Genomic DNA, 12,204 nt, shown 5'->3' on the forward strand with positions numbered 1-12,204 from the left:
GACTAAACTTTACTAAACGAATGACTGAAGTTTTCCTGTCATGTTTTATTCCCCAGGAGCTGGAAAGGACATCAGATGTTCCCAAACCGCGCTCCAGAAACGCTGCCGTAGAGCGCCGCCTGAGGAGGGTTCAGGATCGCTCGCACACACAACCCGTCACCAATAAGGAGGTGGTCAATGCTTCAAGGTATGTCTTGGATTTTGCTTGCATCGCTGGATTTTGCTTCAGAAAATATACGTTCGCTCTGTTTTTTGCTTTTCTTGCCCTCCTGTTTATTTGATCCTTTTACCTCTTTTAATGCTTTCATATCTTATCTTTTCAGTGACAGTATTTTTCTCTGCTTTGCACTATCTGTATTTACCAGCCTTTCACCTACACCTCCCTTTTCTCCACTTTAAAGTGATCCTGCCACATCGTCACAACCTCTGAGCCCCCACACTAACGCCGCTCGCGTCCCCAGCCCCACTGCAGTCAGCACCAGTGTGACCAGCATCAGGTACAATGTGATTTGTATCTGTGTAGCTCACTTAAGAACACAACTAAGTTTGTTGGAGAATATGTGTGGTTGTGTCATACCAAACCTAAAATTGTACATTCTCTATGGGTTTAGAAATGACCATGGACGGCATGCAATATGCAATAGAATTTGAATGAATTAGTTAAATTCCTTAAAAAAAGGTAGAAACATTCTTAAAAATAAGTCAAAATTCCAAGTGCGCGAACTACAGTAACCCCCGCCCTCATGTGACGCACCTGACGCTCCTAACAAGAGGACAAAGGTCGCCTGTTGTACAGCAGACACACCGAGAGACAGGCGGTCAGATTCACCGCAGAACAAAACCTCCGTCCACTCACAGAAGATTTTGAACTTTATAAAAAAAAAAATTATAATTGATGTCTTTTTTTTCTCAAAATCTCATAATTTTGACTTTTATCTGAAAATCTGAGAATTCTGACTTTTACCCGAAAAATCCCAAATGTAGACTTTTTCAGAAAAAATAAGACTTTCTTTTCAGCAAATAATTACAAAAAATTCAGAAAATATTTTTAAAAAAATCAGAAAATAATTGAATTTATTTTATCTGAATATCTCATAATTGTTACTTTTATCTGAAAACTAAAAATGTGAACTTTTTTCTCAAAATTTGAAAGGTTCCCCGTTTTTCTTGTCTTTTTTCAGGCAACATAAAAGCTTGGTTATAATTTGAGCCACTGGGACTTTCCCTTCAGGACCAATCTGTCCTGGTTAACAATGTTTATCTCTCTGTATCCTGAAGGTGTCTGTTTGTGGGCCACGGTAGATCAAAAGTAGATATTAAACATACACAGTTCATGTGTGTCTTTACATTACATTTGGTTTAGCTAATGCTTCTATCCACAGCGACATAAAATAAGTATATAAGTCTCCTTATCCTTTTCATGAGATTTCCTCACAGGCAACTGAGTGATAAAACCATAAAGTGATAAAGGGCTGAGCAAAGTTCGGAAAGACGACCTCAGAAACACAACAGGAGGTTACGTGATACTGAAGCCAGGGTATATCAAAACCCACACAAACTGCACCACGATATATTTATGAATCTCCTCTACTGACAGGTCATTTTTTACTTTCTATTAAAAAAGGTAGAAAAATCCTTAAAAATAAGTCCAAATTCCAAGTGCGCGAGCAAACCTCCGCCCTCATGTGACGCACCTGACGCTCCTAACAAGAGGACAAAGGTCGCCTGTTGTACAGCCAAGAGACACGGTCAGATTCACCGCAGAACAAAACCTCTGTCCACTCACAGAAGGTAACGGTAAGGAGGGGATACTTCAACAAGCTGCAACAGAACAGAGACTCAACGTTGTGAAGAGGATATATTATCATCAAGTTGAACTGATTTCCTGTTGAAGGCAAACAGACGCCTTCCGAGTTTTCAGCTTCAACCGGAGAATAATGGCGTCCAAGTTAGAGGAAGATCTCAGCTGTCCGGTCTGCCATGACATCTTTAGAGATCCTGTCATCCTGTCCTGCTGCCACAGCTTCTGTAGAGACTGTCTGCAGAGCTGGTGGACGGGGAAAGAAGGAAAGGAGTGTCCAGTTTGTAAGAGACGATTTTCCAAGGACTTACTTCCTGCTAACTTTACGTTAAAGAACCTGTGTGAGAGTTTCTTACAGGAGAGAGATCTGAGATCTCCAGAGGCTCTCTGCAGTCTGCACTCTGAGAAACTCCGACTCTTCTGTCTGGACCATCAGCAGCCAGTGTGTCTCGTCTGCAGAGATTCAGATAAACACACCGACCACACATTCAGACCCATCAATGAAGTTGCACAGGATCTCAGAGAGGAGCTCCAGAAGTTTCTGCAGCCCTTACAGGAGAAACTGAAGCTCTTTGAACGCGTTAAAGTGAAGTTTGATCAAACAGCAGGACACCTGAAGGTCCAGGTTCATCGCACAGAGCTGAAGATCAAGAAGCAGTTCAAGAAGCTTCACCAGTTTCTAGAAGAGGAAGAGGAGGCCAGGATGGCTGCACTGAAGGAGGAAGGGGAGCAGAAGAGGAGGATGATGGAGGAGAAGATGGAGGCTGTGAGCAGAGAGATAGCAGCTCTTTCACACACATTCAGAGCCACAGAGGAGGAGCTGAGAGATGAAGACGTCTCCTTCCTGCACAACTGCAAGGCTGCAGTGGAGAGGCTGCAGCGCCCCCTACTGGAGGATCCACAGCTGCCCTCAGGAGCTCTGATAGACCAGGCCAAACACCTGGGCAACCTCACCTTCAACATCTGGAGCAAGATGAAGGACATGGTGCCCTACTCTCCTCTCATCCTGGACCCAAACACTGCTGATCTACAACTCATCCTGTCTGAAGATCTGACCTCTGTGAGACGAGGAGGGAGACAGAAACTTCCTGATAATCCAGAGAGGATGAAAAACTACGACTGTGTCCTGGGATCTGAGGGCTTTGACTCAGGGACTCACAGCTGGGACGTCCAGGTTGGAGACAGTACATGGTGGTCGTTGGGTGTGTTAGCAGAGTCTGCCTATAGGAAGAGAGACATACAATCTGGATTATGGAGAATATGTATTGACTGGTTAGGTGGATACACAGCATCCTCTCCATCACCTCCAGACACTGATCTCTCAGTTCAGACGAGGCCCCGGAGGGTCAGAGTGAATCTGGACTATAATGGAGGAAAGCTGTCGTTCTCTGATCTTGACTCTAACACACACATACACACCTTCACACACACTTTCACTGAGAAGATGTTTCCATACTTTCAAACTTTGAGTGAACTGAAGGTTTTACCACTGAAGGTTTCTGTGACTTTATAATGTTTGAAGAGTTGGTTCCAGATTTCTCCATTTTAGGGGCAACAATGAAAAATGTCCATATGTTAACTATTTAAAATGAATTCCATGCATTTAAAGACATATCATGCTCAAAACAAAAAAAATAATAATAGTTAGCAAAAAAGCCGACTTGTAACCAACCCTGCTTTACAGTTTTAAAAATGCCTTATGCTCATTTTCTGGTTCATATGTGTTTTTGTGCCACTACTGGCTGTTTTCAAATACGGTTTTTATTTTTCTCGTACTGACTGTGCTGCAGCACTTCTTTTCACCCTCTGTCCGAAACCAGAGCCCTACTACAGTTTAGACTTCATTAAAAAGGAAGGTCTTTAGCCTACTCTTAAAAGTGGAACGCTGTCTGCCTCCCTAATAGAAACCTGAAGCTGCTTCCAAAGAATATGAGTTATTCATCTTGACATTCCCTTTCCACCTACAGCATATTTGTCCCACAAAAGGAAATTGTTGAATTGTAACCAACTGAAATGTAGTGGCAGAGCCAGTGCACCTGTTTCCTCATATTTCATTTGTCATTTCTTCCTATTCTGAACAGTGTGGACATGCCACAGTGTGTTTCACTCTCCATCTCCCTCTCCTGGCTGCACAGCTGATGTGTTCATGCAGCTCAATTTACCTTGTTATTTCTGCCCCCTTCATGTGCTGCTGCTTCGTCGCACTGTGCACCTTGTAGGGAAAAGAAGTCATTGTTTACACGATTACTCCTTTACCGCTTTCCATGCCCAGTTTCCAAGCATTCTCTTCCTGCTGTGTTCATGACACACAGGTCACAAATGTGGGTGAAGCAAGAGGTTACATATCTTAAGGAAAGGTCAGAAGTTGAGCCGGTTAAAGCACTCTGAATGTCTGGGTTCACATGTCCTGTGATTTGTGTACCAGCGTCGATTTAAATTAGCACACTGCTGAGAGATCGCCATATCCCCTGTAAACACGAGAGTGCATTAAATGATTATCTTGCATATGTGCGCTAATCTACTTATGTCTCCTTGCTGTGCCAGTAATCTGCCACTGTTGTCCCACAGCAAGCTGGTGTTTGCATGCATGTTCATTAGTGCTGTACAGCATGAGGAAACTATGCGATAGAGATGTTGAATATCCATAGTACTTAAAGGTAGGGTAGGTAAGTTTGAGAAACCGGCTCGAGATACACTTTTTGTTATATTCCATGGAATGCTCTTAACATCCCGATAGCAATGAATATCTTAAGTGCTTTGACAAAAAATCCATAAAGAAATGTCATCTGTGGAAGCCGTAGTACTGTAAAAGTTAGCCTGCCCGGCTAAAATAACTGGATGGCCTACCTGCCTGTCAGCCTTCCATCGGGGCACAAACTTATCTCGTGCCCTCATTGGTCATGTGCGCGTTCGTGTGTGTTGGAGGAGGGGCTCTATAAGGAAGTGGCAGATTTTCTCCGGTTGTGTATTTTCAAATTCTAGGGATCTCGAGCCTGTTTCTCAAATGTACCTACCTACCCTACCTTTAATTATGCGTTAGATAAACATACACATATGTACTCAGTTTTGTCTTACTGCTAAAAATGTATATATAATGTGCAACCCTGATGTTTAAATATTTGATTTATAGCTGAGAAATATATTTGTATTTGAGACCCAAAGACATCACAAGGACTCATGGTGTGCATGAAATAAGAGATTACATTTATTCCGTTTCAAATTCAAATGTAATCTTCCTTTTGGTCATCCATGTAATATGATATCTGAAAGTACAAAGTCAAAGATAGTTAGATGTGATGTTTTATTCTGGACATACATATCACCTCATAACTAATCTATTGGTTCAATTTAGAAACGTTATCCTCTGTTGCAATTTAGAAATCACGTATTTAAATCTCAGAAGCATCAAATCTAACATTTCTGCCTTCCAAAGCTGGGGTGGTGATAATAATGCGTTCATTTTTTAATGGTTGGATATGATTTAATTTTTTTCTTTCTTTCCGTTAACTGTCAAGTGGGAACTAAGTATTTTTTTGTAAGTTTTTGTGTTTCTCTTATTTTCCTACGATACTGTTGTGATTGGCTGTGAATAAGAACATATGAGAAAGGGGCAGGTAATATAAGATTATTTTCTTCTCCCTGTTCCTTTCCGGGTATGGTGTGTTTATAGAGACATGTTTTGCAAATAATTGTTATACATTAAGTTGTGTATACCATGAATGGAACAAATAAAAATGAAATGAAAATGAAATTGTATTATCACAAATTCATTTATTATTGTGATTTGTATAAAACATAACAACTTCCCAGTCCCTAAAATAACCCATTGACATCCCCCCTGTCTCCCCCCAGCATCAAGGCCTCCTCCCAGCCCGGCTCAGCGGTCCAGGATCAGGGTCCGGAGCCCAAAGAGCCCGAGGAGCCCAATGAGCCCCAGGAGAACCAGAAACCAGCTCCAGCTCCCGGTGCCGGGGGGGAGGGCGATGGCCACGAGTTTTTCTCTGACGAGCCGGACCTGTCCACCCTCACCTTGGCAGAGAAGATGGCCCTCTTCAATCGCCTCGCTCATCAAACAGCAAAGAGCCCTGAGACCCGAGGGGACACCCGCCAGCGCAGGGCCAACGCCCGCTTTCAGACTCAACCCATCACCCAGGGAGAGGTGGAGCAGGTACAAAAACGTTTTAAATAAGCAATGTTGTTTTTTTTGTTGTTGTACATTTTAGTTGCATTTTTATAACTACAATTTCAATTTTGAGGGACATTAAGAACATTATTAAAATCAAAGAAAGGCCTTATTTCTCCTAATATCTTATTAAAAAAAACATGCAATTTTATCTAAATCAGAATGAAAAATAATTATAATTCCGGAGACAAAATGTATCCTCAAATTAGTTTAAAAGAATTTAGCACATGTATTTGAGTTTAGAATTACTGTCTCAATATCTAGATTCTTCTGTAGGAAACAACATAATCAAAAACCATCTTTTAGAAATTGTGAATCGATTCAGGATCGTAAAAAATGTAAATCTCAATTCTCATATTCATGAATTTGCCCTAACCCATGATATATACAGCATATATATTGTTGATGGGATACTTTGTCATTGACATTGCCAAAACATCCTCCAATGTGGCATCGACTCAGCAACACAGATAAATTGTCCACAAATGGACCAAAATATAAGATAAGAATTGACGATCCTTCCTTAGGTATTCTATATGCACTGAAACCCAAACACGCTTCGTATTAGGTTGTCTTCACCTGAACCACATTCTCAGTATTCAATCACTGGTGTCCACACAGGAAGCTGATCCTCCAGTCACCACTGAGGTGTGTAACGGTGACTTAAAGACCAATCAGGGACAACATGTAAGACCTCCGATGCCTGTACGATGCTTCTGATTGGTTGCATCGAATGTATCTGCTTTTGACTGACCTCTGGTCCCGCTAGTGACCGGTGTTGTCTTGTCTTGCTGACAGTCGCTGAGCTGAGCCTGATGGTCCCCTTTAAATGCCATTTTAAAGTGTGTATTTTAAAGTTTGAAATTTGAAAAACAGGCTGCCTTGTTTGTTTTCCGTGGCTCCACATTTTTGGATAAGGAAGCTTCTCTGACATGCTTGCTCATTGCAGAGCAAGCATGGGATTATTTGAATGCAATCTGAATGCAATTTCCACTAAAAACATCAATGCTTATCTGGATAAAAAGCATGTAAGGGGTCAATACATAGACATTGTATTGCAACTAAAATAATTGACAGTAATCTGGGGCAGAGTTGGAGCATCTTAAGTCGACTTGACGTGAGCTACTTTATGCTGTTACATCAACATTTGTTATTACCTTTCCTGATCTAGACATTCCTGATGTAAGTTAGCATGAACCCCAGAGTTACAATTCCCACATTTATGGAAAACATGCAAGTTAACATATTCAAAATGTACTCATTTTTCCATGCCCTCCATGATATAAATCAAAAGAAAAGTTGGTTAACAATCAAATATTAACAGGAAAAAAGCAAATGATACCATTAAATAACACAGCATTTAAGCTAGTGAATGTCAGATGTAAACTGGAGGGTAAATGCTTTGTATTTTTAGTTTTTTATGATTCAGTTAGTGTTCAAATCTGTGCTTCCTGCTGCCATTTTGTGAATGACAGAGTTGCTGTACAACTACTCAAAATGTTTCCCTAATTGTTTTTGATTGCTGCTGTCCTCCCTCTCGTCCATCCATCAGTTTATTTTCTACCTTTGTCATTCCACTTCATCCCCACCTTCTGTAACATCCACACCTACCTGAATACATCTAAAAATTCCCTGATTTACCACCATATCTCTTCTCCATATCAATTCCTTTCCTTAGTCATTCTATCCATCTCATATATCTGACTTGTTTCCTGTTCTTTCTGCAGCTGAAAAACGGAGGTGAGATCAAACTGGAGCCTCTGTCTGCGTCCCTAGTTCGCTCCGTGGCAGCCGTCGCCTCCCAAGCCTCCGTCGCCACAGTAACCGGCAGCGGAGACAACGACGACAATCTCCGTCCAGGGAAGTCCACGGCGGTCCCTTACATCCCTGCCCAACAACAGGCGACCTGCAACACCAGCATCCACCAGGAGAGGGCGTTGAGGTATTTCTCCATGACCCAGAGCGGGGACCCCGGCCACCCCGAGCCCGATTTCAATGCTTCCCCTCTCCTCCCTGAGAGCCGGCAGAGAGTGGGGGCTCCTCTGGCTCCCACATCCTCTGTCAGTCACAGGGAGGCGCTGGAGGAGGAGGAGGAGGAGGTCAGGGGGAGACAGCAGGGAGGAGGAGCCAGAGAAGACGGCAGCGTTAAGGGAAAGCAGGACACCGGGCAGCATCCCCAGCCTCACTCTTCAGACTCCGCTTTGTGGAGGGCAGAGTCAGAGCCCCTGCCCAGCCGGAGAGCCGCAGACAGAGGACACTCCCTGGAGAGCAGGGAGAGAGCGGAGGGGGGAGGAAGAGGACGAGGAGGCTACCTGAGAGAGGCAGCTCACAGCTCCTCCACACAGGAGCAGGAGAGGAGCGGCGGCCGGAGCCAGCCAGGCATCTCAGGTAGGAGATAGAAGGAAAAAGAGATGGAGACAGTGGGGGGGGGGGGGGGGGGGGGGGAGATTATTAAAGAGATGTGAACAGCTAAAGCAAGGATGTGTGGAAAAAGAGTGGACAGAAAGGAACAAGAGAAAGGGAGTGACACAAAAAAAGGAAGCAGTGTCTAGGGACGGGGGTGTTCTCATTATCCTCATTGTCTCATGCAGCATGCTCCCACGCATCATAGCTTTCTGCCGGCTGCACACACACACTTGTCCCAGCTGGAGGTGTTTGATTTGGCTGATAGAGAGATGTCTGAAGCTGCATCTAATTAGCATATTTGTCCATGCATTTGCCTCGTGGCTGTCTTTGTCTAGAAAGAGGAAGCCCCCTTTTTTTTCCTGACGCCAGAGATGGTTTAAATCAAACTGTGTGTGCTCACTGTCATGGCCTATAAAAGGGGCTGTGGTCCCCGATGTGCACCATATTACGCCTGTGGGTTAGCCCTGCACATATACTACAGTATGATGGGCCTGACCTGGTTTTATGAGCTGATGCAGAATGGGTCCAGGGGGTGGTCTTTTTTTCCCCATGCGTGCACACAAACAGTGCACACAAATTGAAAGCACTCAGAGAGAGAGTGCAGAACAATTGGCCGGCACTTACTTCAAGCAGGTAGAGGACAGGGAGGACACAATGGATGCCTTGTCTGCTTGCTGAACTCTTGTTTAGTGCTGCATGGGTAGATCTTCACTAAAGTTGAGTCTATTCATTACTATAGTATCATGAGGCTGAAGGAGCTGCATGGACTTATACTAATTCCCTGCAGACATACCACTACACGACTAACCCTGACTGACTGACCCTCACCCTGACCTTAACACAAGTCTTTATCAGTACTTCTTTTATGTGTAAAGCAACATCAGACTTGACTTAAACTGCTTTCCTAACTTTTGAAAATAAAATAGATTAATAGATTTACAGAATATTAATTTGTTATTAAAAAAATCCTGCACAAGCAACTAGTATATAAGTAGTTTAACTTCATAAAATGAGCCTTAAATCACAACTCATTTATCACAAGTAGCCATAAATATTATTGGTGAAGCAATCAATATCTGCTATCAGTATGGGAACATGTGCATCCCTCATTGGGAACATCGTTCTTTCACACCGGAGTACTTTTCCCAGTATAGTTCCGATAGTTCTTGAAATGTTGCGTTCACACCAAAAAAGTCCATGAGAACCTTTTCACCCCCTTTTTACCATCGTTCTTTCACACCGGAGTACTTTGGGAGTTTCATGGGAGAAATAGGTTCCCATTTCTGATTGGCTGGGCGGATTGCAAACCACGCCCCGTAAAACTCCGAAAGGTTTTGTGAAGCCGCCATTGTATTTGCTGGCATTAGCATTATTAGCATTAGCATTAGCCCAGCGCACCAACGGAGAGAGACTAACTTATGGCAACACAAAAAAATAACATGGGAGCGGTGGAGTGATGAGGAGGTGTCGGCGTTCTGGCGATTTACTCGGAAGGCAACTCCGGGGACTTCCGGCCGGGGACTTCGGGTGGTAGTATACGCCGTGAAATTGTTTGCGGCCTGCCAGTAAACCCAAAGCAGAAGAAGAAGAAGTGACGTCAGCGGCTTCATTTGGCTAATCCTCCCTCAGGGAACTTATTCCGGTGTGAACGCGATCTGTACTAAGTTCATGAGAACTAAAGAGTTCTGATGAACTAAGTACTGGGAACTAAGTACGGCAAAGTACTTGGTGTGAAAGCGCCTTATGTGTTAAAAGCCCCACAAAATGTTTACTATGCATGCCAGGGCACACATTTGTTTCAGGGATGAGTCCTGATAAAACAGGTCATGGTTAACAAAAAAGAAATGCAACAAACATTCACATTTGAATGGCAATACTGTTATTTAGAGATTAAGAGAATGGCCATAAACCCGACATCCCAAGGACGTTTGTTGCATCTCTCACGACTTTAATTCCACTTATAATAGTAAATAATAAATATCAGATGTTGGAGCATTAGCTTGTGCTAACTGACTAACTAAAGTTGAAAAATAGTTGTGTGAAACATTATCTAAGTGAGCTTCATCTTGCTGAAAATAGTATACTGTTATGTACAGTTGTACACCCACACAGGGCTCTTTACTTTGGCTGGTATTCTTATCAGTACTTTGGTTTATGAGTACAAGCATGGGATAACTTGCATGTCAGAGATTGGCCTTCAGTCTATCACTCTCAATATTAAAACCCACCGAATTGTTCCCAAAGGCTTGCTAATAAGAACTTGAATTTAAATAACTTTGTGAGGCATCAGAGCCATTATAAACCTTAGTGGAATGAACTGAAAAACCCTGGTTCCCTCATGAGACATCCATTGAAGCACTTATTGTCAAATTAAGAATGTAAAGAATGAGAGAAAGGAATATTAATAATGTTGTAGGTGTCATTATTAACACATTAATCACTTTTTACCTTTGAAGTTCACTCATGCTTATACCCGTGTTGCTTTTTCTTTCAGATTTGCCCGATCATCCCGCTCCCCTGAAGCCACTGATCGCTAAAGTCTCATCCAGGACAGTGTCTCACGTCTCAAGCAGCCAGCAGCAAACCCAGCCACCTCCAACTCTTCCTAAAACGTTCACGCCGCAGCAGCCTCCTCCAACACCCCCCAAACCTGTGGTCACCATCCAGTCGCAGCCCCCACCAACGCTCCCCAAAACCATCACTCAGTCCCCACAAACGCAGCCCAAACCTCCAGGATTCGTCCAGCCTCTCCCCAAGCCTTACGCTCAGACAGCCACCAAACCCCAGGTGCCTCCTCAGACGCCCCCCAAACCCCAGTCCTTCCCCCAGGCGCTGGTCAAGTCCCAGTCCCTCCCCCTGGACCACAGCGAGGACTTTGACAGGCTCAGCGACTACTCTGGAGATCTGCTGTCCCCCACAGAGTCTGGAGAGCTGCTTTCTGAAAGCATGTCCGCCAAACAGATGTCCATCAGGGAGAGGTGAGTGGAAATGATGGATGATGGATGTTATAAAATACAGTGCTGGTCAGTTGATTTTCCAGATTGGTCGAAAACACTGATTTAACAGCATTTCGGAATTATAGCACTCTTTTCTGACATTGTTTTCAAAGATTCAAAGGTTTTATTGTCATATGCACAAAGCTACCGTGTGGAAATGGCAATGAAATTCTTCTGACCTGAGCTCCTCCAACAATGCAACATATATAATAAAATACAAAAATACAACTCTATATACATGTCAATAGAATATGGGATATGTTCAAGAACAGAATATAACATTAAATAATGTATATTAAGACTAAATGAAATGCCTCGCAAAACAGGGCTGATTTAGTTTGGTGTTATTTTATCTTATTGGATTTGAACAGTGAATTTCTGCAAATGTTTTTCACCTTTCCCTTCACTGGGTTGCAGAGCAGTGCTGGGACTAGGGATATTAAGAGGAAACAGGATGATTTGGTGATAAGAAGCTGAATAATAATGATGTAATAGTAGGCTGTAGGCTATTTTTACCTTATCCAGTCTAAATGTGGCTCTGTCTGCCTCTGTGCTGCATTTTCCTCCTCTCTCCCTGTCAAAAATGTACTGATTTGAACAACAGTAGCTCATCTCTTATGAAGGCAACCAGTCCCTAAGACATACCTTTTAGCATGTAAGATTAAATCTGTGTGAAGACACTCATTTAGTCTTAGTGGAAGGTCTATCTGTCTCAAAGAAATGGTTGGTATATGTCCATTTTAGGAGTCATATGAGACATAAAAGAGATATAACAGATGTTCAGCTGTTGTTCAAGATATAGACATAGAGAGACATAA

The 12,204-nt window shown here is 42.9% G+C and overlaps 1 protein-coding gene across 6 annotated transcripts in view; it reads left to right on the forward strand.

Moving 5' to 3' along the window:
* LOC117500153 (supervillin-like) overlaps nucleotides 1-12,204 on the forward strand; it is a 66,945-nt gene that overhangs the window by 24,464 nt on the left and 30,277 nt on the right. For 5 of the 6 annotated variants that reach the window (XM_034152868.1, XM_034152867.1, XM_034152863.1 and 2 more), the window contains 6 exons: nucleotides 57-187; nucleotides 402-497; nucleotides 5,654-5,969; nucleotides 6,606-6,671; nucleotides 7,712-8,372; nucleotides 10,885-11,368. In XM_034152868.1, coding sequence (XP_034008759.1) covers nucleotides 57-187; nucleotides 402-497; nucleotides 5,654-5,969; nucleotides 6,606-6,671; nucleotides 7,712-8,372; nucleotides 10,885-11,368 — 1,754 coding nt within the window. The remainder of the gene's footprint in view (nucleotides 1-56; nucleotides 188-401; nucleotides 498-5,653; nucleotides 5,970-6,605; nucleotides 6,672-7,711; nucleotides 8,373-10,884; nucleotides 11,369-12,204) is intronic. The other variant, XM_034152865.1, reaches the window with a different exon arrangement.

Source organism: Trematomus bernacchii, unplaced genomic scaffold, assembly GCF_902827165.1.
Source record: "Trematomus bernacchii unplaced genomic scaffold, fTreBer1.1, whole genome shotgun sequence".
NCBI lineage: Eukaryota > Metazoa > Chordata > Actinopteri > Perciformes > Nototheniidae > Trematomus > Trematomus bernacchii.